This window comes from Falco peregrinus, chromosome 9 (assembly GCF_023634155.1).
Source record: "Falco peregrinus isolate bFalPer1 chromosome 9, bFalPer1.pri, whole genome shotgun sequence".
Taxonomy (NCBI): Eukaryota; Metazoa; Chordata; class Aves; order Falconiformes; family Falconidae; genus Falco; species Falco peregrinus.
In genome coordinates, this window is record NC_073729.1 from 36,212,878 (window position 1) to 36,233,314 (window position 20,437).

At 52.5% G+C, this 20,437-nt stretch overlaps 1 protein-coding gene across 1 annotated transcript in view; it reads left to right on the plus strand.

Annotated features, from left to right (window-relative positions):
- The first annotated feature begins 314 nt into the window (after positions 1 to 314).
- Positions 315 to 20,437, plus strand: part of MYH7B (myosin heavy chain 7B) — a 28,713-nt gene continuing 8,590 nt past the window's right edge. The window contains exons 1-24 of the mRNA XM_055813436.1: positions 315 to 466; positions 1,192 to 1,295; positions 3,026 to 3,169; positions 3,261 to 3,417; positions 3,521 to 3,548; positions 4,637 to 4,733; positions 5,618 to 5,641; positions 7,488 to 7,580; positions 8,369 to 8,432; positions 8,554 to 8,652; positions 9,719 to 9,822; positions 10,378 to 10,516; positions 11,789 to 11,907; positions 12,725 to 12,874; positions 13,210 to 13,380; positions 13,918 to 14,097; positions 14,195 to 14,327; positions 14,839 to 14,915; positions 16,420 to 16,507; positions 16,968 to 17,085; positions 17,708 to 17,831; positions 18,290 to 18,426; positions 18,864 to 19,119; positions 19,695 to 19,937. Of these exons, the coding sequence (XP_055669411.1) occupies positions 370 to 466; positions 1,192 to 1,295; positions 3,026 to 3,169; positions 3,261 to 3,417; positions 3,521 to 3,548; positions 4,637 to 4,733; positions 5,618 to 5,641; positions 7,488 to 7,580; positions 8,369 to 8,432; positions 8,554 to 8,652; positions 9,719 to 9,822; positions 10,378 to 10,516; positions 11,789 to 11,907; positions 12,725 to 12,874; positions 13,210 to 13,380; positions 13,918 to 14,097; positions 14,195 to 14,327; positions 14,839 to 14,915; positions 16,420 to 16,507; positions 16,968 to 17,085; positions 17,708 to 17,831; positions 18,290 to 18,426; positions 18,864 to 19,119; positions 19,695 to 19,937 (2,946 nt within the window). The 5' untranslated portion in view covers positions 315 to 369. The remainder of the gene's footprint in view (positions 467 to 1,191; positions 1,296 to 3,025; positions 3,170 to 3,260; positions 3,418 to 3,520; positions 3,549 to 4,636; positions 4,734 to 5,617; positions 5,642 to 7,487; positions 7,581 to 8,368; positions 8,433 to 8,553; positions 8,653 to 9,718; positions 9,823 to 10,377; positions 10,517 to 11,788; positions 11,908 to 12,724; positions 12,875 to 13,209; positions 13,381 to 13,917; positions 14,098 to 14,194; positions 14,328 to 14,838; positions 14,916 to 16,419; positions 16,508 to 16,967; positions 17,086 to 17,707; positions 17,832 to 18,289; positions 18,427 to 18,863; positions 19,120 to 19,694; positions 19,938 to 20,437) is intronic.

The window sequence follows — 20,437 nt, forward strand, 5'->3', positions numbered from 1 at the left end:
AGCTGAGTTTATCAAGAAAAAGGGTGTCGTTGATGATCTCTGGTGACACCTAAAATGCGAATGTGGATTTTGACACCAAAGCGATGCTGGCTCACCCAGCTGAGACTTGCGGCACGGGGCTGGTAGCAACAGAAGGGAAAGTGTTCAGTAATTGTCTTGTTATTGCATTGTTATTATTAGCTAGTATTGTTGCTGTCTTCTCTCACTCTTTGAATTTAAAAACGTGTTTGATGACCATGTTGCTCTTGATTAGCAGCCCAGCGGTGGGAGCTTTCTCCATTCACTGACTCCTTGTCTCTTCCTTCCTTTCAGCATTCCGGTGTCTTTCACTTTCTTCACTGCAGCCAAGTCTCCCTCCAGCTCGGCAAGATGTCTATGCTGGACATGAGTGAGTTTGGGGAGGCTGCTGAATACCTCCGGAAAAGCTACACAGAGCAGCTGAAGCTTCAGACAATACCGTTTGATGGTAAGACCCCAAGGCAGGTCTCGGCACAGCCCTATGTGTGTGCCCCCAGCCAGCCCCTTGGCCATGGCTCTCTTCAGAGACCATCTCCATCCCTTTTCCAGTGCTGGTCCTTGTGGTATTGCAGGTGCAGCAGAATTGCCCCCAGCACCCTGAAGGGCAGGAAGATTTTAGAAGTAGGAAAAGCAGGGTCTTGACTTTCCCCTTGTTTGCTGAGGTGCAGGCAGAGGTGGCCCTTCATTTTCCCCATCCCTGGGGGGCTGGAGGGCTGAGGGAGATGGGCTGAAGGACTGGTGTCAAAGCCTTCTCCAGCTCTGTTTCACTTTGGAGATGTCTGCTCTGCTCAGCCACGCCACTGTACTGCAGCTCACTGCTCCGGCTCCAGGGCCCAACTTGCTTCTCTCAGTTTGGCAAATGAGGAGACTTTTGCTTCCTCTCACTGTCCTTTTTTCAAAAAGGTCTGAGTGCAAGCACATGTGAAGCAGCAGACTTTTGTCAGGCTAAAAGTTGACCCCAGCAAAGTAAACCGCTGCCAAACATGAAGCAGACAAAGAAATCCCAGCTCCTATGACCAAAAACGTAGGAAGGAATAATCACTGTCCTTCCATGTTATTGGACTGCATTCAGGTGGCTTTCAGTTGACAATTTCAAATAGTTTCCTGCATTTCAACCTGTTTGTGTCCCCTTCCCTTCCCTTTCCCTGTCCTCTCCATTCCTTTCTCCTCCAGGAAAGAAGCGAGTTTGGATCCCGGATGAGAAAGAAGCTTACATTGAAGTGGAAATCAAAGAAAGCTCCGGTGGCAAAGTCACTGTGGAAACCAAAAATAAGGAAGTAAGCAAAATACCTTTCATTTTCCAAGGGAGATAAAGTGTGTGTGGAAGGGGGATACATATGACAAGATCACGTCTGAAACTAGCTGAGCTCTTGCTGATAACCCTTCCATGCTCAGCAATCAGTCATGCCCCGAGGGGACACACACCGCGGTGTGTCAGGACACGTAGGCCAGTTACTTGCCAAAAGCGGCAGCGGTTCATCGTCCCCCCGTCGAGGGTTTGCTTTCAAACACCATTCACCGTGCAAGGGAGCGAAGGGGGACAGTGGGGCTGGCCCAGCACAGCCCCCGGCCACGGGAGGAAGAGCTGCCCCAGCGCAGCCCCTTGCAGGGCTGAACCACTGCCTGGCTGGTCTCAAAGGTGGAACAAGAGGTAAGGGGCCAACCGGCCAGTTCCTGCTCTTTTTAGCCAGGATTTGCAGCCAAGTGAGTGGTGCTGCTGGGAGAACAGATGCTGGGCAGAGGGGTAGGACCAGCTCTCTGTAGTGGTGAGGCTCCCGCTTTCCAGCAGCAGCAGGGAGGCAAAGCAGCCCAGGGTCAGCTGAAACTTGTCAAGATAATATCCAGTACAAATAGCTGCAAATGAGCTTAATTAATACTTGTTTCATGGCTATGGAAGTCGCATGGCCCTGCAACTTCATTGCAGCACAGAAACCCACACTGGGGTAAAACTGGAAAAAAGAGCAAGAACCCGACCAGGCAGTAAATGATAGGCTTTATTATTTATATTTCTTGGCTAGTCAAGAATGGCACTGAGAAGTGCTAATGTCTGCCAAATTTAAAAGGAATCATCTTTGAAAAGTGTTAAGGCTTTGAATATATATTTGTCTGGAACTGGGAAAATAAGTAAAAAAAATTTCCCCCTCCAAAATAAAATTTATTGAGGAGGCAGTATAAATTTTATAAGCTTATTCTGATGTTTAAAAGATCCTCAGCTTCTGCAAACAAAGGAGTTTCCAAACCTTTTTTGCTGTTCTCTTTTGAAACTGTCCTTTTTAATAGTTTGTCACAGACTTACAAAATCTGAAACTGTATCTGCTTTCCTGGATCAGCATTTCCAGCAGAAACAGCTTCAGGAGACATAACCCCATCCTTATCCTTCTGTCTACCCTCCTGCTTTTTACACCTAGCACCTTTTAACACCACACACTTCATGTTTACCCATAAAAGAACCCCAAACAAAATCTCTTTGAAAGGTTTCATGTAATCTTTATTAACAAGACCATTTGCTAAATCCGGATTCTTCCACTCGGGCCAGATACGTAACGCGATAGTTTCCCAGTGCTTGGCTTCGTGGGATTAAATAAATCCAGTTATAAGTGATGGTGTATAGGCTTCAGCTGTTTGCCCAAATAACCAGGGATCTCTCCGCGTGAAAGCCTGTGCCGCCACAGGGCTTTAGGCTGCAGAGGAGAGCACAAGACGGGGTGTCGAGCATGTTGTGGGGTGACATCTTGGTGCCCCCCGGCTTGGACCCCCTCAGTCGGGCTCAGCCACAGCCCATCTCCCTGGGGCTGGGGCTTGCTAGTCCCCACTGGCCTTTGTGGCTGGGGTGCTGGTGGGGCTCCCCCAGCCCCGTCACCCCAAAATGGAGGGCAGCCCTGCTGGGAGGACCACCGACAGGGGCCAATGTGGGACTGCTAAATGCCCGTCTGCTTGGCGGGTTTTGGGGGAGAGGGTGTTCAGTGGGCACTGGGGTCCATCTGATGTGTCCCCCCTCCTCCGGCAGACGCGGGTGGTGAAGGAGGATGAATTGCAGCCCATGAACCCCCCCAAGTTTGACATGATTGAGGACATGGCCATGCTGACGCACCTCAACGAGGCCTCTGTGCTCTATAACCTGAAGCGCCGCTACTCCCACTGGATGATCTATGTAAGCCGACGGTGCCCGGGGTTCACCTCGTGGGGTAGGGGGGTGAAGGGGCGTCGGGGAAGTTCCGTCCCTCATCCTTTCCCCCCTGCAGACCTACTCGGGGCTCTTCTGCGTCACTATCAACCCCTACAAGTGGCTGCCTGTCTACACGGCACCGGTGGTGGCAGCCTACAAGGGCAAGCGGCGCTCCGAGGCACCCCCGCACATCTACTCCATCGCCGACAACGCCTACAACGACATGCTGCGCAGTAAGCCCTCGCCTCGGGGACCCCCAGCCTGGGGGATTTGGGCTGTGGGGGCAAGGGGTGAGGGGGGGGGGCACTGGCCTAATGCCCGCTCCTTCTCTTCCAGACCGCGAAAACCAGTCCATGCTCATCACGTGAGTGCCCCCCAATGCCCTTGCCCCATCCAGCCCCACTGTGAGCAGTCATGGCCCCCCACGCCGTGCTCCCGGGGGACCCCTGGGCAGGCACCCCATGCCCCAGGAGGGCCCCCATGGCCACATCCCCCCCCGGCCCTGGCAGCTGTCGGCCCCCCCCGTCCCTTCCCGCCCAGCCTGCCACCACCGCGCCAGGTGACAAAGCCCTGCGCGGGCCTGGCGGGCAGGCTCCCCCGCACCCCGACAGCTGCAGGCGCTGCCGTGGGGCACCCCAACCGCCGGCGGCCTCTGAGGAGCAAGGGGGAAGGAGAAATGGAGGCCAAGGCCGGAGGGAGATGGCGGCGGTGGCCGGTGGGGCGGTGGCGGGGGAGGAGGGTGACGTGGGAGGGTGTAGGCCAGGTTGATTTCAAGTGACATATAGATAAGGGCTATATAAAGGACTCTAAAGGACCCTACGCCGCTGCCAGGAGCCACGGACGTTTTTAGCCTCGGCCATAGCCTAATTAGGAAAGGCAGGGGCTGTGGAGAGATGCTTGGCACGTGGCTGGTGGCGGCTCTGCCCCCCACCTCCCCCCGGCTCTTTGTCATCTGGGATTACAATGGGAGAGCAGCTAACTATAGGGATGAGCTCAGCGGGGCCCGCCTGGGCAGGGTACACCCTGGTACGTCTCCAGGACCCCCAACAAAGCGGGGTGTGCTGAAACAACCTGAGCGGGCGCAGGCAAGGCTGGCTCCTGGCTGACCCCGGGCAGCCGAAGCCCCAGGGCTGTACAGCGCCGGTGGGTGCCTGCACCTCCCGCAGCCTCTGCGGTGGGCAGCTGAGCCCCCGCCGCACCTTCGAGGAGCTGGGCAGGGCGCGGGCTTGCAGCGAGGATGGAGCTGGGTTTCGCTCCAAAGACAAGCCCCAGAGACAGGCACATACACCCCCAGGGTGAGGGCTTTGAGGGTGCCAGCCTCCCCACCCCTCCGATGCTTTGCTTCTCCCTCCTGGCATGACGAGCGGGGCGGCAGGGCGGCAGGGTCTCTGTTTGAAGTTTTGTCTGTTCTTTGCCTCATGTCCTTGATCTGTGTATTTCTGTTACTCTAAGCGGAGAATCTGGTGCTGGTAAGACTGTAAACACCAAGAGGGTCATTCAGTACTTTGCCATTGTCGCAGCCTTGGGCGACACACCGGGCAAGAAATTAGTAAGACCCTCTTTTGAAACAAGTTCTTGCTGTTTTCTTCCTTTCTTTCTTTTTTATTTTTTTTTAATTTTTTTTATTTTTTTTATTTTTCCCCTTTCCCTCCTTCTTCTTTTTACCTCTTTTTTTTTTCCTTCCCCCAACTTTTTGCATTTGGAAGCGTGTTTTGGTCTGACCCACCCAGGGCTTGGCTTTTCCCTGACTTTTGAACAAGCAAGGCTTGAAATCATCTTGCTCAAGGGGAAATGGATTTTTTTTTTTAATGTGGCTGCTCAATCTGTGCAGCCCGGAAGAGGTGCTTTAGATGCCCTCTTTATCTTCTCTTCCTCCTTCCATACCCTGCAGATCTTCTTCTTAAGGAGCATTAAAAAAATGAAGTAAACCCACCATTTCCCACTTTGCCTCTTTTAAGCCTTGCTTTTCATCCTTTTCTCCTTTTTTTATCCTCTTGTTCATTTTGACCCTTTTCTACCTTGTGCTTTTCTTGCTCTTGTTTTGATTCTTGCATTTCTTTGGTGCTGGTTATTTTTGAGCTGCCCTTGCAATTGCTTATTTCTTCTTGATACGTTGAGGCTCCAGCCTGCTTTGCCCTTGTAGAAACAAACTGGCTGCTTTAGGTATCAGACAAGCAATACTTCAGCATTATTTTCTTTACTCTTCTTTGGGTTTGAATTTAACTGTTCTTGCTTTTTGACGCATTTCTTTATTTTCTTGAGCTAATCTATTTAACAACTTTTTTGCATTTCTTATGAAGTTTAATCCTCCCATGTTTTTCTTGGACTTTTTTTGGCACTAAATGGTCATGCCCTGCTTTTCTGACCATGCTTCTTGTGGTTCTTGCCTGGCTTTTCTGGATTTCTAAAGACGATTTTCTTTCCTTTCTCTAGGCAGCTCTTGCCACTAAAACTGGGGTAAGTGTTGTAGACTCCTAATCTTGAATGCTGAGGACAGAGTTGTGCTGCACCACAGAGCTATGACGGGGTGATGAGGAAAGCCTGTGTGGGGCCTCTGCCTCGGGTCTGGGAGCACCTGGGCAGCATTTAGTTCTCCGCTTGGCTTTGTATCTCCCACCTTACCATAGTTTGAAGCTTTGGTGGTTTTGCCTCTTCATGACTTTCTACCTTTCTGACTCCACCTTTCCTTCAAGGGATCTTTACTCTTCAAATGCTCATTTCTAACCAGCGCGGTGTTTGCCTGGGGGTGCCGTGGGCTCCTCCAAAGATAAGGTGAAGCCTCCACTCTGTGGTAGTGTCCCCCCTGCCTCGGAGCCTGGCTGAGGGTGGTGGTGCTGAGGGGCAGGGAAGAGCCTCTTTGCCATGGGCAGCACCGTAGCCTGGCTGCAGACCTGCACAGGCCACCCTCTGCAAAGACCTGAACTGGCTTGGCCCCACCACATTGTAGGCAGCTGATGTCCTTCTCTGGGGTGTGTTTCTGAGGTGCTTTATTAGCTCCAAGGAAACAGCTGAGTGGCTGTGGAAGTCCAGCAAAGGCTCGGTTTGGTCCCTGGTGCTCCCAGCACCCCAAGGGCTCAGCCATTTCAGCAGATCAATTGTATGCCCTTGGGCTTGGTTTCTCTGAGCACTGTTGGACAGCCTTTAGCTCTTGTACACCCTTGGCTGGGGGATGCTCAGTAACACATAAATCTGCTTGGGCAAACTTACTGAGAGTGAGATAGCTGGGGCTGAATCTGGGGGTCCTGGGGCAGCCCCCATGGAATCTCACAGGCCAGGCAATTTTAGATCAGGCTGAATTTAAAGATAACAGATCGAAGGATAACCATCACAGCTGCTCCCTGTCTCTTTTGCTCTTCACATGCCTGAAGCTGCAGAGGTGGGGAGAAATCATGGGCCCCATGTTGAAAAGACAGTGTGGCTCTTGGAGGGCAGAGCCCGGAGCTGGTGTTCCCCACCTAAGGAAAGCCCTATGGACTGTAATGTGTCAGAGCACAGGCAAAAGCTCTCAGGAAAAATCCTGCAGGAGCCTGTGCCACCAAACTCTACTACTGTTTTCAACCCCCACTATCCTTCATGTGGCTTGGCATGAGCCTTTTTTCTCTCCTTGAATGCTGGTCCTGCTTTGCCTGCGTTAGGTGGAGGCTGTCTCTTTATCTTTGAACTGTGCATGTGAAATATGAATGGAAAAACAAGGTTAGGGGAAGATTAATCTTGGGACTTGCTCTGGAGACCTCCAGTAAGTTCAACAGGTCACGCCAGCTGGGACCTGTGATGTTTTCCCGTCACGCTGTGACCGTGCTGTGCATGTTGTTGCTGCAGGGAGTTGTAGACCAAGCCTGTTTTCTGGATCTCCTCTTTTGCGATGTGCTGTGATTTGAACTGTCCAAGACTTTGGTTTGATGGATGAGGAAATGCCTGGCAGAGCCAAAGAGCCTGAAATGTTTCAGACTGTTGTGACAATGCGTGCTTGCTCTTGGATTGCATATCTTATCAGCCTAAGGAAGGGGCTACGGACTGCCGTGTGCAGAAAGGACAGTAGCCTGGATACTCAGAGGGACCAGTTCAGGGAAGGGGAAGCCCACAAAAGGGCATTGCTGCAAAACCTAACTCTGGTGACCCTAAACTGAGCTGCATTGCCTCTAGACAAGGAGATGCCTCAGGAGCAGGAGGCTCTTAAAGATAGCCAACAAGCATAGCAGGCGGGTGGTGCCAGGATCCCCACTCACTGTTTCCCTGTGTTGTTGGTAACAAATCCCCTCCGGCTGGGTGGGATCTGACACAACCTTTTTATTTTTTTTCCCAGGGCACCCTCGAAGATCAAATCATTGAGGCTAACCCAGCTATGGAAGCTTTTGGCAACGCCAAGACTATAAGGAATGACAACTCTTCACGTTTTGTAAGTGTCTTAGCAGGACAGAGAGCTCATGTGTCGTGTTTATGCAATGAATGCATTGCTTGTGTGGCATTGTGGTTTTGTAGGGCATGAGACAAAGGCACGTAGCAGGAGGCTAGCTCTGCTTCCTGGTGGGGCTGGATTGCTGAAGTGAAGCTTCTTCTGATTGCATCAGTGCAGTAGATGGTGTGCTGGTCAGAAAAAATCACCCTGGTGTCACAGCCCATGGCTGGCCTTACAGAACCAGAGCTGAGAAGGCCAGTAAGCACAGCCTGAAGTGCTGGAGCTGGGAGAGGCAAGGGTGCCCCTTCCGAGGAGCAGCATCTTTTCGACTAAGTGCAGCCTGGGTCTGCTGTGGGATGCTGAGCTCATCAGCCACAGGTGGCTTTGATGCCTGTTCTTGTGCCTTGGAGGGAGAGAAGACACCTGGGTGAGATTCCTCAGCACACCACAGAGCAGGAGGCCGTGGGCAGACTCAGTATCACACTGCCCTGCAGAACTGCTTAGCTTCAAGAACAGGTCTGAGGACAGGGATTTATCTGTTGTGAGTGAAATTTCTGCCTGTATAGTGTTTAAAGCCTTAGGCAATGCTGTCTGACCCTCTGCATGTTACAAACCAGGGAACTTCACCCATCTACTCCTCACTGAGCCCAGTAACTTGCCTGGTATCAGCAGAAGCTTAAGAAGTGGGAAATTACCAGTTTCTTGTAGTTGTCTGAGGTTTCTGGGTGCTGTTCAGAGTTGTAGCTGTGTAGCCAAGCCCAGCACTCATCTCCTGCAAATGTTTTCAGGGCAAGTTCATCCGGATCCATTTTGGCCCCTCAGGGAAGCTGGCCTCTGCAGACATTGACATCTGTGAGTAAACACGTGCCAGCTGCCGTGGGGAGGGATTTCTTCTCGCTATTTGTGTTGATGCTGGGTCAGCTTCGTGGAAGAACAAGCCCTCCCTTAACCCCTCTGCCCTATTTGATTCTAGATCTTCTGGAAAAATCAAGAGTGATTTTCCAGCAACCTAAAGAGCGAAGCTACCACATCTACTACCAGATCCTCTCTGGGAAGAAGCCAGAGCTGCAAGGTAAGGCAGCCGAAGCTGTGGCAGAGTCTTTGTAGCACGATGGCCTGAAATAGCCACAAGTAGGGCTCTGTTGCCAGCTTTGGGGTCCACAAAGAATGAGCAAACCCAGCCCACCATGCAGGTACTGCCCTCAAATGCTTTGCCTGCTGCTGAGATCATAGGGTTGGCAGGTAATTCAGGGTGGAAGGGATTTCAAGAGGTCATCTAGTGCAGGATCCTTTATCCTCACTGACCGAGGAGCCAGACTAAAGCCTTTTCTGCAGCTGTCTCGGAGCAGAGCAGTGGTCACTTGGGGTTTGTCTGCAGGGTGGGAGCATGCTTTGCAAAGCTGCTTTGCATAGAGTGCTCATCACGTAGTAGGTACAACACTGACCTCAGCATGTGCAGGCTGAGTATTTCCTCATTTTGGGGTAGGGGGAAGTGTTTTGCAGCCCACTCTGAGCTTCTTCGGCCACCCTAGTGAGATGACCTGTTTCAGGTGAGCTTGAAAACAGCTGCACAGCTCACTCGCAGCAGCAGCCCTGGCTGTAGGCATACCCTAGATGTGTTGTTCCCCAGGACAGCCCCAGCTGACCCAAATGTGCAGGGCAGCGGTCCTGTGCTCTGAGCAGCCCTGCCCTCCAGGTGCCAGCTCACACGCGGTACACGGGAGACCTTTCCACACTGCAGAAAGATGGCTGGCACAGTCCCCTGGCGTGGTCAGCCTCTTGGCTGCAGGCTCTTGAGCTTGTTGCTGGCTTGAGAACAATACCTTATTAGGTAGGTCTGGAGAGCTGTGCAGAGCAGTAATCTTATCTGGTGGTCACAAGGACATGGATGGCCACTTCTAAATCAGTCTGCAGCCAAGCCATGTCCCAAGATAGCAAGCAGGAGGCATATCACAAAAGAGATGGACCCATGTGTGGACCTGCCTGAGCTTGAGGAGGCTGTTCCTCCCACCAGCTGGTGCCCTCTAGTTGAGGCTGGTGAAGCCTTACTGCTCCATCTGTGTCTCCAGGGTTGTCCCTCTGCCCCAGCTTTGTCTCTGTCAGACTGGCCTCACCCTCTACATGTGTTCCCCCAACAGATATGCTGCTGCTCTCCCTCAACCCCTACGACTACCACTTCTGCTCGCAGGGTGTAACAACTGTTGACAACCTGGATGACGGCGAGGAGCTCATGGCAACGGATGTATGTGTACTTCCTTCAGACTGCACATCCCGAGGAAGGAGACTTGGGGTGGGGTGGGGGGGTGGGCAGGCACAACCTTCTTCTGGGCAGACATGGGGACGTGTTCTGGCTTTTCTGTGTCCCTCTTTAAATTAGCTGTGAGTTCCTTCTGGTTTATTGGCAGTCGCTCTACACATGCTGTGAGCGTACAAGGAAGAGCAGAGTGAGTCTGATGTCCATCAACAGCCTCATCCAGGCAGAGTAGTTCCCTGCATTAGGGAGGGCTTCTAGCACAGAGCACTTTGCATGGCTCCTGTGGCAAGATGAGACCTCAGCTTGGAAAACTCCATGCTTTTGGGTGCTAGGCTAGCCCTTTTGCTTTCAAATAGATCTTGTGGGAGCTGCACTCGCATTCAGAATCCTATGGACAGGATTCCTTGGCTAGGTGCCCACCAGACAGAGCACCCTGCTCAGAGCCCCGGGATAGAAAGGGTGCCTTAGGAGATGGTGGGAGGACCAACCCTCACCTCAGAGTGGTGATTTTTTTTCTCTATATATTGCTTTGTCTCTCTTCAGCATGCCATGGACATCCTGGGCTTCAGCAATGACGAGAAATATGGCTCCTATAAAATAGTGGGTGCTATCATGCACTTTGGCAACATGAAGTTCAAGCAAAAGCAGCGAGAAGAGCAGGCAGAGGCTGACGGCACTGAAAGTGAGTTTGGCTCCATGCTGCCAGATCAGGCATGCAAATTCCTCCCAGGGCAGACTGTGATAACTTCCCTGGGCTGGTCCATGAAGGTCAGTCACCACAACCCCAAGCAACCCACTGTCTTAGGACCTGCTGTAGGTGCACAAAGGGACTAGTCCTTGAGCGGGCATATGTAGGAGAGCCTTTCCTGCACGCGCTAGGTGGTCTCATCTGCGTCAGACTTGCCTCCACAGCATCACAGGCTGTCACACCCTGGCTGTGCTTCACCTCGTTCAGTTTTCATCTGCCCTTCGTCTCCTCTTCTCTTGCACTTCATGAGACAGCCTTCCAGAGCAGGTCATCCACAGAACGTGAGCCAGGCCACGATCAGGTCTGCAAGGACCTGCTCAAGTCACAGCCTCCTGAAAAGTGGTTGAAGTAGGACACAGTCACTGTCTAATAATTTTTCCTTGTTTGTTGCTTAGGAAAATCCAATGCAAATCATAGATCTAAGACAATAGTCAGGCTACAGAGCAAACCTGAACATTCAGAAAGGTCAAAGCTCAAATATTTTCTGTTGCTTTTGCCCTGCTGCATTATGCCTTATGCTCCCAGGCATAATGGAGAAGCTTCAAGGAGAGGGTGACTTTCCAGCATGTAGAAGGATGAGAAGAGGGAGCCCTGTCACTTAACTGGAAGGCTTAAGCAGTGACTAGACATCAGCTGAGGCAGGGATCCAGCAGAAATGACTACCTGGATCAGACCTTGTCATGCTAATATTCATGAAGGAAGAGTTCCCCTTGCCTGAGGAATGTCAACGCAAAGCTGCTACCTGGTAATTAGTGAAGATTTTGATCTAGCAGTGATTTCCCTACAGAAGTGATTTTCTGGCTACAATCTGCTATTAGGAGTCTATGAAAGATAAGCAAGAAAATCACCTCTCTTCTGGTCAGTTCAGATTTGCTGCATGGGAATCCAAGCTTCCACCGGCAAATACATAGCTATCACCAGATCAAGAAGACTCAAAAAGGTGTTAGGCACCTGTCAAGGTGCAGCAGGTCTGCTATGGCCATCTCCTCCAACCAGTAACTTCTCAGGCAGCAGCTCCAGACTTTAAAAGCGTCATACAATATGCAAGATGAGAAATCACACTAGACACTGGAGGGAACTCTGGAGCAGGTGGAAAAACTACTATAGTTAGCACTGATCAGCAGAAGAGCTGGTTTGGGTTTTTTTCTTTTTTTTCCTTCCCAAGTCTTCCTTGCTGGCTCCTCATGCCTTTGTACTGTTTTACAGGTGCTGACAAAGCTGCCTACCTCATGGGAATCAGCTCAGCTGATCTTATCAAGGGGTTGCTCCATCCTCGTGTGAAAGTGGGCAATGAATACGTGACCAAAGGTCAGAATGTGGAACAGGTGAGTGTCCAAGGACACCTCCTTACTCATGCTGGTATGTGACTCCTTTGCAAGCAGGCCCATTGCACAATGTTCTCTGCACAGGGTGAACGGTGCTTCAGTTCACTCTCTCGGCTTTAGGAGGAGACCCCAGAGCAGCATGAGAAGATGTATCCATGATTATTGGCTCTTAGCAGCTGGGAAAGCTGGCAGCAGAGCTGGCAGACAGCTCTGGTTATTAGCCAAGGCTGGAGGTTCAGTGCAGTATCTGAGATGTGGGTTGGATCACAGCCAGAAGAGGTCCATTTTCTATGGGTCTGTTTCAGAGACAGTCACACACTCCCAATGAAGAGTTCAGCTCTGGAAAGTAGAAAACTAATCTAAATACTCATCCAAAACTCATTTAAACTTATATTGTGGGAGACTCAAATACACCAAAAACGTATCTTGTCAGATTCCAGCCACATCACAGTTAGGAACCCAAACCTGGCCTGAACAGTGCAAGCCAGTCGAGGAAAATTCAAGACAACCTTAGGACCTGGTGTCTTACCCAAAGTGTGCTGTAGGCTTCTGCCATGCACAAGGCTTCTGAAAATACCCCTTTAGTCTGAATCTGTATCCCAAGACCTTGGAGGCTAAGACCAGGCCAGGGACACAAGAACACACTTGTAAGCATGTGAAAATTAATCTTGGAGCACATACTGTAACCATGAACTCCCTGGATCTCTCTGTCTGTCCTTTGTGTGCCAAGAGGAGCTCTCTTCTTCGTCCTCTAACTCCTATGAAAGCAAGGAGAAGCATAAGTGCTCGTGACCTGCTCTATGATTTGTTTTGGCAGGTTGTCTATGCTGTGGGAGCCCTGGCTAAAGCCACCTATGATCGCATGTTCAAGTGGCTGGTGACTCGGATCAACAAGACCCTTGACACCAAGCTGGCCAGACAGTTCTTCATCGGAGTACTGGACATTGCAGGCTTCGAGATATTTGACGTGAGTTCTGCCAGCCCCCTGCAGTGGGTTCAGAGGAATGTTATAGCTAGACAGCTCAGTCCCCTCGTGATTGACAGCTCTATCTCTTCCAAGAAACTGCTGACCTTGATAAGAAAAAGAGCTCTCTTCTGAAATAATTAATCTGGAGCAAACGGGCAGTTTGCAAGGACTGTTGTAACATTGCTGTGGGCACATCTCCAGTGATTTCTGGCTACCTGCTCTGGTAGCAATCCAGCTGAGCCTGGCAGAGATCACTCCACACCTAAACAAATCAGAAGAGTGAATCACTTCACATTTGGAGCTCCTTCTGACACAGATGTATTTTATTCTTGCAGTTCAACAGCTTTGAGCAGCTGTGCATCAACTTCACCAATGAGAAGCTGCAACAGTTCTTCAACCACCACATGTTTGTCCTGGAGCAAGAAGAATACAAGAAGGAAGGCATCGAATGGGTCTTCATTGACTTTGGCCTGGACCTGCAGGCTTGCATTGACCTCATTGAGAAGGTAAAGCATGAGTGAGGCACAGGAACGGTACTTCTGGTAGGCAGTTTGTTTGCAAAGACTAGAACAGTGAGAGGTGCTCTGCTACCAGAAATGAAATTATTCCCTCCCCAGTCAGTGCCAAATGTCCCATTTTGTTTTTCCCACATTTACAGCTCAGAGCCTCCAGCCCATTGAGTCCTTTTTGGCACAAATTTTGACTTTATGAAACCAAGGAAATTACGGTCCTACCCACCAGCGAGCCACAAAACCTGGTGCAGCCTTTTCCTCCAGAGAACAGTGATCTCTGCCCCTTTTTTCCTACCCACTTGCTGCTCCTTAATGCCTCTTAAGTACTTGCTATTTCAGAGCAGCTTGTGTAAAAGATTTCCACCATTGCATGGAGGAAATTAATATTTTTTTTTTTTTTTAAAAAAGAGAAAACCTGTTAGGATACTGGAGAGGATGTGACCTTGCTCAGTGTCACCAAGACTCCCCCATTCTGGGATAGGACATGGCAACACTGAGCTCAGATCTCTTTATACCACCTTCTCCCTGCAGCCACTGGGAATCCTGTCCATCCTTGAAGAGGAGTGCATGTTCCCGAAAGCCTCTGACATGTCGTTCAAAGCTAAGCTCTATGACAACCACATCGGGAAGTCGCCCAACTTCCAGAAGCCCCGGCCGGATAAGAAGCGGAAATACGAGGCCCACTTTGAGCTGGTGCACTATGCTGGGGTGGTACGTCCCACCACTGGGGTGGTCAGCTCTCCCACAGCATTCACACTGTCCCCCTTGCAGGGCCGTCCTTACCTTTGCCTCTCTCCTCTGGTGGCAGGTGCCGTACAACATCGTTGGGTGGCTGGACAAGAACAAGGACCCCCTGAATGAGACAGTGGTGTCTGTCTTCCAAAAATCCCAGAACAAACTCCTCGCCTCCCTCTATGAGAACTACGTGGGCTCTACCTCAGGTGAGGATCAACCTCACCCCTTTTTTGACCTTGATCTCTCCCTCCCTTAGCAGTAAAGCCTCCTCACCCCCACGCTGAGCTGTTGGTGCAGCATTCCTGCACCCAGCAGCCTGGGCAAAGGGAAGACCCACACTGACCCCTAAAAACCTCCATGACCTGGGTAGGTGGGTTCTCTGGACACGCAGCGCTGCCCTAGGGGCTTTAGGGTTAGGGCCAGGCTGAGCTTGTGCAGTGCTGTAGAGCTGTCCTAGAGCTGTCCTGGTGGCCCTGTGACTTGGGATGTGTGAAGGGGTCTCTTATTACCAAGAGCTGAGGAACAACACCCAGAGTTGGGTGCTGTGGGAGGTGTTTATGGTGGTCTGTGGCTTGGCTCTGCAGCAGGGCACTACCATCTCTGCTTTGCAGAGAGCCAGAGCTGCAGGCATTTCAGGGGTGTTTAGGAATGCCTCTGAGTCCTCCCAGTTGAGCAGATGTTTTGCTGACGTAATTAATCAATATTTCAACCCAACAGAGGAACCTCACAAGCCAGGGACCAAGGAGAAACGTAAAAAGGCAGCTTCTTTCCAAACAGTGTCGCAGCTGCACAAGGTAAGAGCCAGCCCCTCGTTCAAGGCCATGAGGGAAGCACGCTCGGTGTCCCAGTATCAGTCCCACTTCCCTGCCAAGACTGGGGTATCTTGCACATGAGCTCCTGGGGCCTGAAGGAGCACCAGGGCTCCTGCAGGACCACCACTAGGCAAAAAACCCTAACACCCTCTCATCCCTGGGCAAGGAGCCTGTGCCTGGCAGAGTCCCAGCCCTGTCCCTGTGCTGCTAGGGAAGGACACGAGGCTCCAGGCTGGGAGAACGATGGTTCCCTTTGAGCTGGGGCTTGTGCTGCTTCTGCCCACGTGATGCTTGCGCTGCTCAGCAGCTCCTTCGCCTTTGAGAGAGCGGCAGTTAAGACTTGTAGTGATGTTTAGATAATGTATTACATGAACATCACTTTAAGTCTGTGCTACTTCTCTCCTCATTCTTGTCAGCGGGAAGGACAGCCTTTGGGCAGAAGAAAATGAAGGAGGATCTTGCAGGTCTCTGAGCAGGCAGCTCTCTGCTGTCCTGTCCAGGGAGGTGACCTGAGCTATTTTACAGCTCAGGATAACCACCACCACACACCCCCCCCCCCGTTCCCATGCTCACCACAGGAGTTATTTTTCCACCCCAGAGCTTAAACAACTGGAAAACAGCACAGACGGCTGTGTGAGCCCAAGGCTGTGCCCTGCCATGACAGCCTTGTGGTGACAGGGTGCTCAAAATGGGCAGCACTTGTGTCAGAGCCCCCGTTCAGGGAGACGTGACTTTCTTCCTCCTGGACAAGTCACAGGCCTTGGTGAGAAGGTGCCCCATGATGACATGGAGCTGTGGGAAGTGCTCCCTTCCCCGCGCTGGCCCTGGACAGGGTGAGCCTGTATGAGAGGAAGGCAGGCTGGAAAGATGGAGGGTGCAGATGCCTTTCCCACAAGAAAAAGGCAGGGCCTTGTCTTGGCTTGAGCCCTGCCTTGGAGAGTAAGGGGGGGCCCAGACCGGGTCAGCCGGGCCCTCTGTCGTGGCTGAGGGCAGCATTGTGGAGGTGCAGGGAAAACCTGGTGAGGTGAGGACCACAACCAGTGTGGATGCCAGCACTAGATTTTCAGGGTGCTGAGCACAGGGCTGATGGGCAGCAGCAGAGCTGTAATACCAGGGATACGTTCAGTCCTGTGTTCCTGGCTCTTCCCTGCAGCAAAACTTTACCTACAAACACTCGGGAAGCATCTGGCTCCTCTCTGGCATAGCAAAACCCGCAGATGCTGTTTGGCATGTCTCCAGCCCAGTCCCCTCTGCCATTGCTCCCACCCTGGCAGAAGGCAGTTGTCCTGCTGTGGGGCTGGAGATGTCCCTGGGCAGCATAGCACAGAGAGCAGCCAAGCAGGAGGGAATTCCCCCTTTCTCACAGAGTGGTAAGGGGCGCTCAGTGTCTGCTCTCTCCCTGCCTGTGGGGGGAAGGGGCTGGAGACAGTGTTGTAGGGGAGCAGAGCTGTCACCTCATGCCTCATCCCCCGTGTCTGCCCTACAGGAGAATCTCAACAAGCTGATGACCAACCTGCGCTCCACTCAGCCCCACTTTGTCCGCTGCATCATCCCCAACGAGACAAAGACGCCAGGTATGCATGGACTGCGTCAGCACCCTAGCAGCTCCCTTGGGTGACATCCACGTGTGGGAGCTGGGAGGGACTTTTGCACCTGCCTTCTCCCCGACACTTTTCTTGCAGCAGGTCTGCTGCCACGGGGACCTGGCCCCGTCTCAGTGTGGAAACCCCTGTGACCCATGCCAGTCTCCTCTACTGGGGAAAATAAGTTTTGCCAGGCTCCTGTTTTGGCTGTACATTGATGGTTGGGCTGCCTCACACTTGCGTAGAACAGCAGACACGGACGAGTCTGTCAGGCTGGCTTCCACCATCCGAGGCTGAGGCTGCAGCACTGGTGCTCAGCATAGGCCTACAGGACAAGTTAACACCTGTGTTCAAAACCATGGCTGTTTCCAGAGTTCAGGCCTGTGCTGCAGCTCCATTTTCCCTGTCCTCTTGGGATGATTGCCTGCTACATCTTTGTTCTCACCCGTAGGAGCCATGGATGCCTTCCTGGTGCTGCACCAGCTGCGCTGTAACGGTGTCCTTGAAGGCATCCGCATCTGCCGTAAGGGATTCCCCAACAGGATCCTCTATGCAGACTTCAAGCAGCGGTAACCCCCTTTTCTTCCCTGCCCATCAACCCACGCGTGTTCTGAGGGGACACGGCCTGGCCCTGGCTCTGACCTGCTCCCCACCTTGTGCAGGGCTGATCAGAACTACCACAATACGCCCAGTGCATGTACAGTTTGGGATAGCTCTGCTGCTGGCTCTCTGGTGCCAGGTGTGGATATTTTGGTGCCAGATGTGATGAGACAGCAGGGCTGGTGATGTTTGAGGTCTGAATGCAGGGCTGGTGTAGCTGGATGGGGGCAAGGTTCAAGTCCTCCCGTCCTGGCTCAGATTTCTCTCTGCCCTTGGGATCCTTACCATTCTCCAGCTGCCCCCTCCACCCTGCTTGGCCTGAGCCTGACCAGGCATGGTGAGGCCAGTGGCCACCTCCTTCACAGTCTTCCTTGTGTTCAGGGACTAAGATCTGGCAGAGTTCCCTGATGTCTGCTCTGCAAAGAGCCCATATTGCACCCTGGAACTCCTGGGTCGTACATAGCTCCAGCCTGTGCTGCAGAGACGTGCTCCTGGGAGAACTGCCATGACTGGGGTGTGGGGATGATGGTGGAGCCATCGACGCTCTACTGGGGTTCTCTTGCATGTCCTCTGTGTGCTGTGTCCCTGCAGCTACCGTATCCTGAATCCAGCAGCTATTCCGGATGACAAGTTTGTGGACAGCAGAAAGGCCACAGAGAAGCTGCTGAGCTCCCTGGAGCTGGACCACTCGCAGTACAAATTTGGTCATACCAAGGTGAGACCAGGCAGCTGGTCCTTGGGAGGGAGACGTGTCCCCTCCTGTCTCCCTGCAGTCCCACTGTGCTCTGCGCCCAGCTTGCTGCCTGCGTGGCCACAGCCCTGCTGCAGTCCTGCACTCTGCAGGTTGCCTGTGGCCCTTGGAGGGAGGGCAGAGGAAGATGCAGGCTGGGAAGAAACAGGTCTGAGCAGAAGGTCACTGCTGCCTGACCTCATAGCACCTGACACAGCAGCTAGTGTCTGCTGGGGAATGCAGTGCTCAGGGCAGGGAGATCTGGTGCCCAGCTGTGCCTGCTGTGGGTGCACCTCCAGCCGGGGCAGCCTGGGCGTGTGTGCCCCTGCAGGGAGGGGACCGAAACCAGCAGAGTGTACCCCTGCTTTGGGCCGCATGTAGTGATGATGCTGAGCCTTCTGTCCTCTCTGCTGTTGACCCTGCTCTCACTCTCTTGCCTGCAGGTGTTTTTCAAGGCTGGTTTGCTGGGCTTGCTGGAAGAGATGCGAGATGAGCGTCTGGCCAAGATCCTGACCATGCTGCAGGCCAGAATCCGCGGGCACCTCATGCGCATCGAGTACCAGAGGATCATCAGCAGGAGGTAGAGCTGTGGGGGCAAGGGGCAGAACATTGTGTGTCTCCTTGATCCTTCTGCACATTTCGGTGTGTTTGACCTGTGGGACTTGCCTACGGCTGGCAGTGGTTGGGAAAGGCCAGAGGGATGGAGGCAGACCTGTAAGAGGTCTGGCGTGGCCCTGGCAGGGAGGGTCAGTGTATCTAGGTGGAGGAGGGAGCCTTTGGTTTCCACTGGAAGATTCCAAAGGGTTGCAGAGCAAAGAGAGCTCAAATCCAGGCCATGCCACCCATCCCATTACAGTGTGCAGACAATGTGCAGCCATTCGTTCAACATGCTGCCATTTGTCCCACTGGGGAAGAATAGAGCCATGCCCAGGCCTACAAAAGCCAGGTCCCTGCTGCAGTGGTGATGGGACACAATGAATCTACACCCATGATGATGCTCTTCTTGTATCCCTCCAGGGAAGCCCTCTACACCATCCAGTGGAACATCCGGGCCTTCAATGCTGTCAAGAACTGGTCCTGGATGAAGCTGTTCTTCAAGATCAAGCCTTTACTCAAGTCTGCTCAAACTGAGAAGGAAATGTCCAACCTGAAGGAGGAGTTCCAGAAGCTGAAGGAGGCTCTGGAGAAGTCTGAGGCTAAGAGGAAGGAGCTGGAAGAGAAACAGGTCTCCATGATCCAGGAGAAGAATGACCTGGCTCTCCAGCTGCAGGCAGTGAGTGCCTCCCCTTCTCCCTGGATATTTAAGGACAGTGCAGGGTCCATGGGTAGAAGAAGGAGCAGGGTGTGCTAGGTGCCCCTTTCAGCCCCCTGCAGTTCTGAGACCCCTCATTGCCACAACCTGTATGAAGTGCAGTGTTAGACTTGATGCAAACCTGAAGCAATGTCACAAACTTGCCACCTCAGGGCTGCTGTGGGAACTCATGCTCCCCTGGCTCTGGAAGGCGTGATCTCCTTCCAAGGGGGTGGGAGGGATGGCGATGTCTGCTCACCAAACTGTGGCTAATCTGTGCCGTTTCTGTGCCAGAAGTGTCAGTCCAGTGAGGAACTCCGGAAAGATTTAGTTGCTGCTAGCCTTTCAGCCCTGGTTAGTGTTAGTGGTTGTCCCATGGACCTTGAAAACGGGCAGTGACTAGAGCTGTGGGTTTTTTGTACACCTGAGCACCCTGAGTGTGCTCTGCCCCTTCCACAAGGAGAGCTTCAGCTCTGGGCCAGGAAAGCATGGCTGAGAGCCTGCTGGTATGCTCTTGAGGCGGTGGGTGAGCACTGGTTCTCCTGTGCCTGTCGCAGGAGCAAGACAACCTGGCAGATGCAGAAGAACGCTGCGACCTGCTGATCAAGTCCAAGATTCAGCTGGAGGCCAAGGTGAAGGAGCTGACAGAGCGTCTGGAGGATGAGGAGGAGATGAACTCAGACCTCACCGCCAAGAGACGGAAGCTGGAGGATGAGTGTGCAGAGCTGAAGAAGGACATTGATGACCTAGAGATCACGCTGGCCAAGGTGGAGAAGGAGAAACATGCCACGGAGAACAAGGTAACTGACCCCCTGCGCAGAGTGCAGCCTCCTTGCCCTGGGGCCTCAGTGCTTGTGAGGGCACCAAAGAGAAACGTCAGAGACGAGGCTGCTGGTGTGTGGGAGCTGGAACAGGGCAGAGGAAAAAGAGGTGTGGGAGAGAGCAGAACCTTCTGGTGTCCCGCCTCATTGCACACGAGTGGTATGGGCAAACAGTGCTGTGCAATGGCAAGTGACCTGGGGCACTGACAAACCACCTGGTGGAACCAGCCTGGCCAAGGGGAGAGGGGATGGATGCTGATGTGGTGCCAAGCTGTTGGAAGAAGGGTTCGTCGCAGTCAAGAAGACGCTCAATATGAGTTACGCATCTTGCTCAACTTTATCAGTTTCTAAGACTACTTATATAGAACCGATACACATGCATATTCGTAAAGCAGAAATGTAATTGGTTAGTAGTCTCTAAACGCGCGCGGTTCTCACACCCCTAATTATCATGACTGAAATAAGCATTCTATCCATGT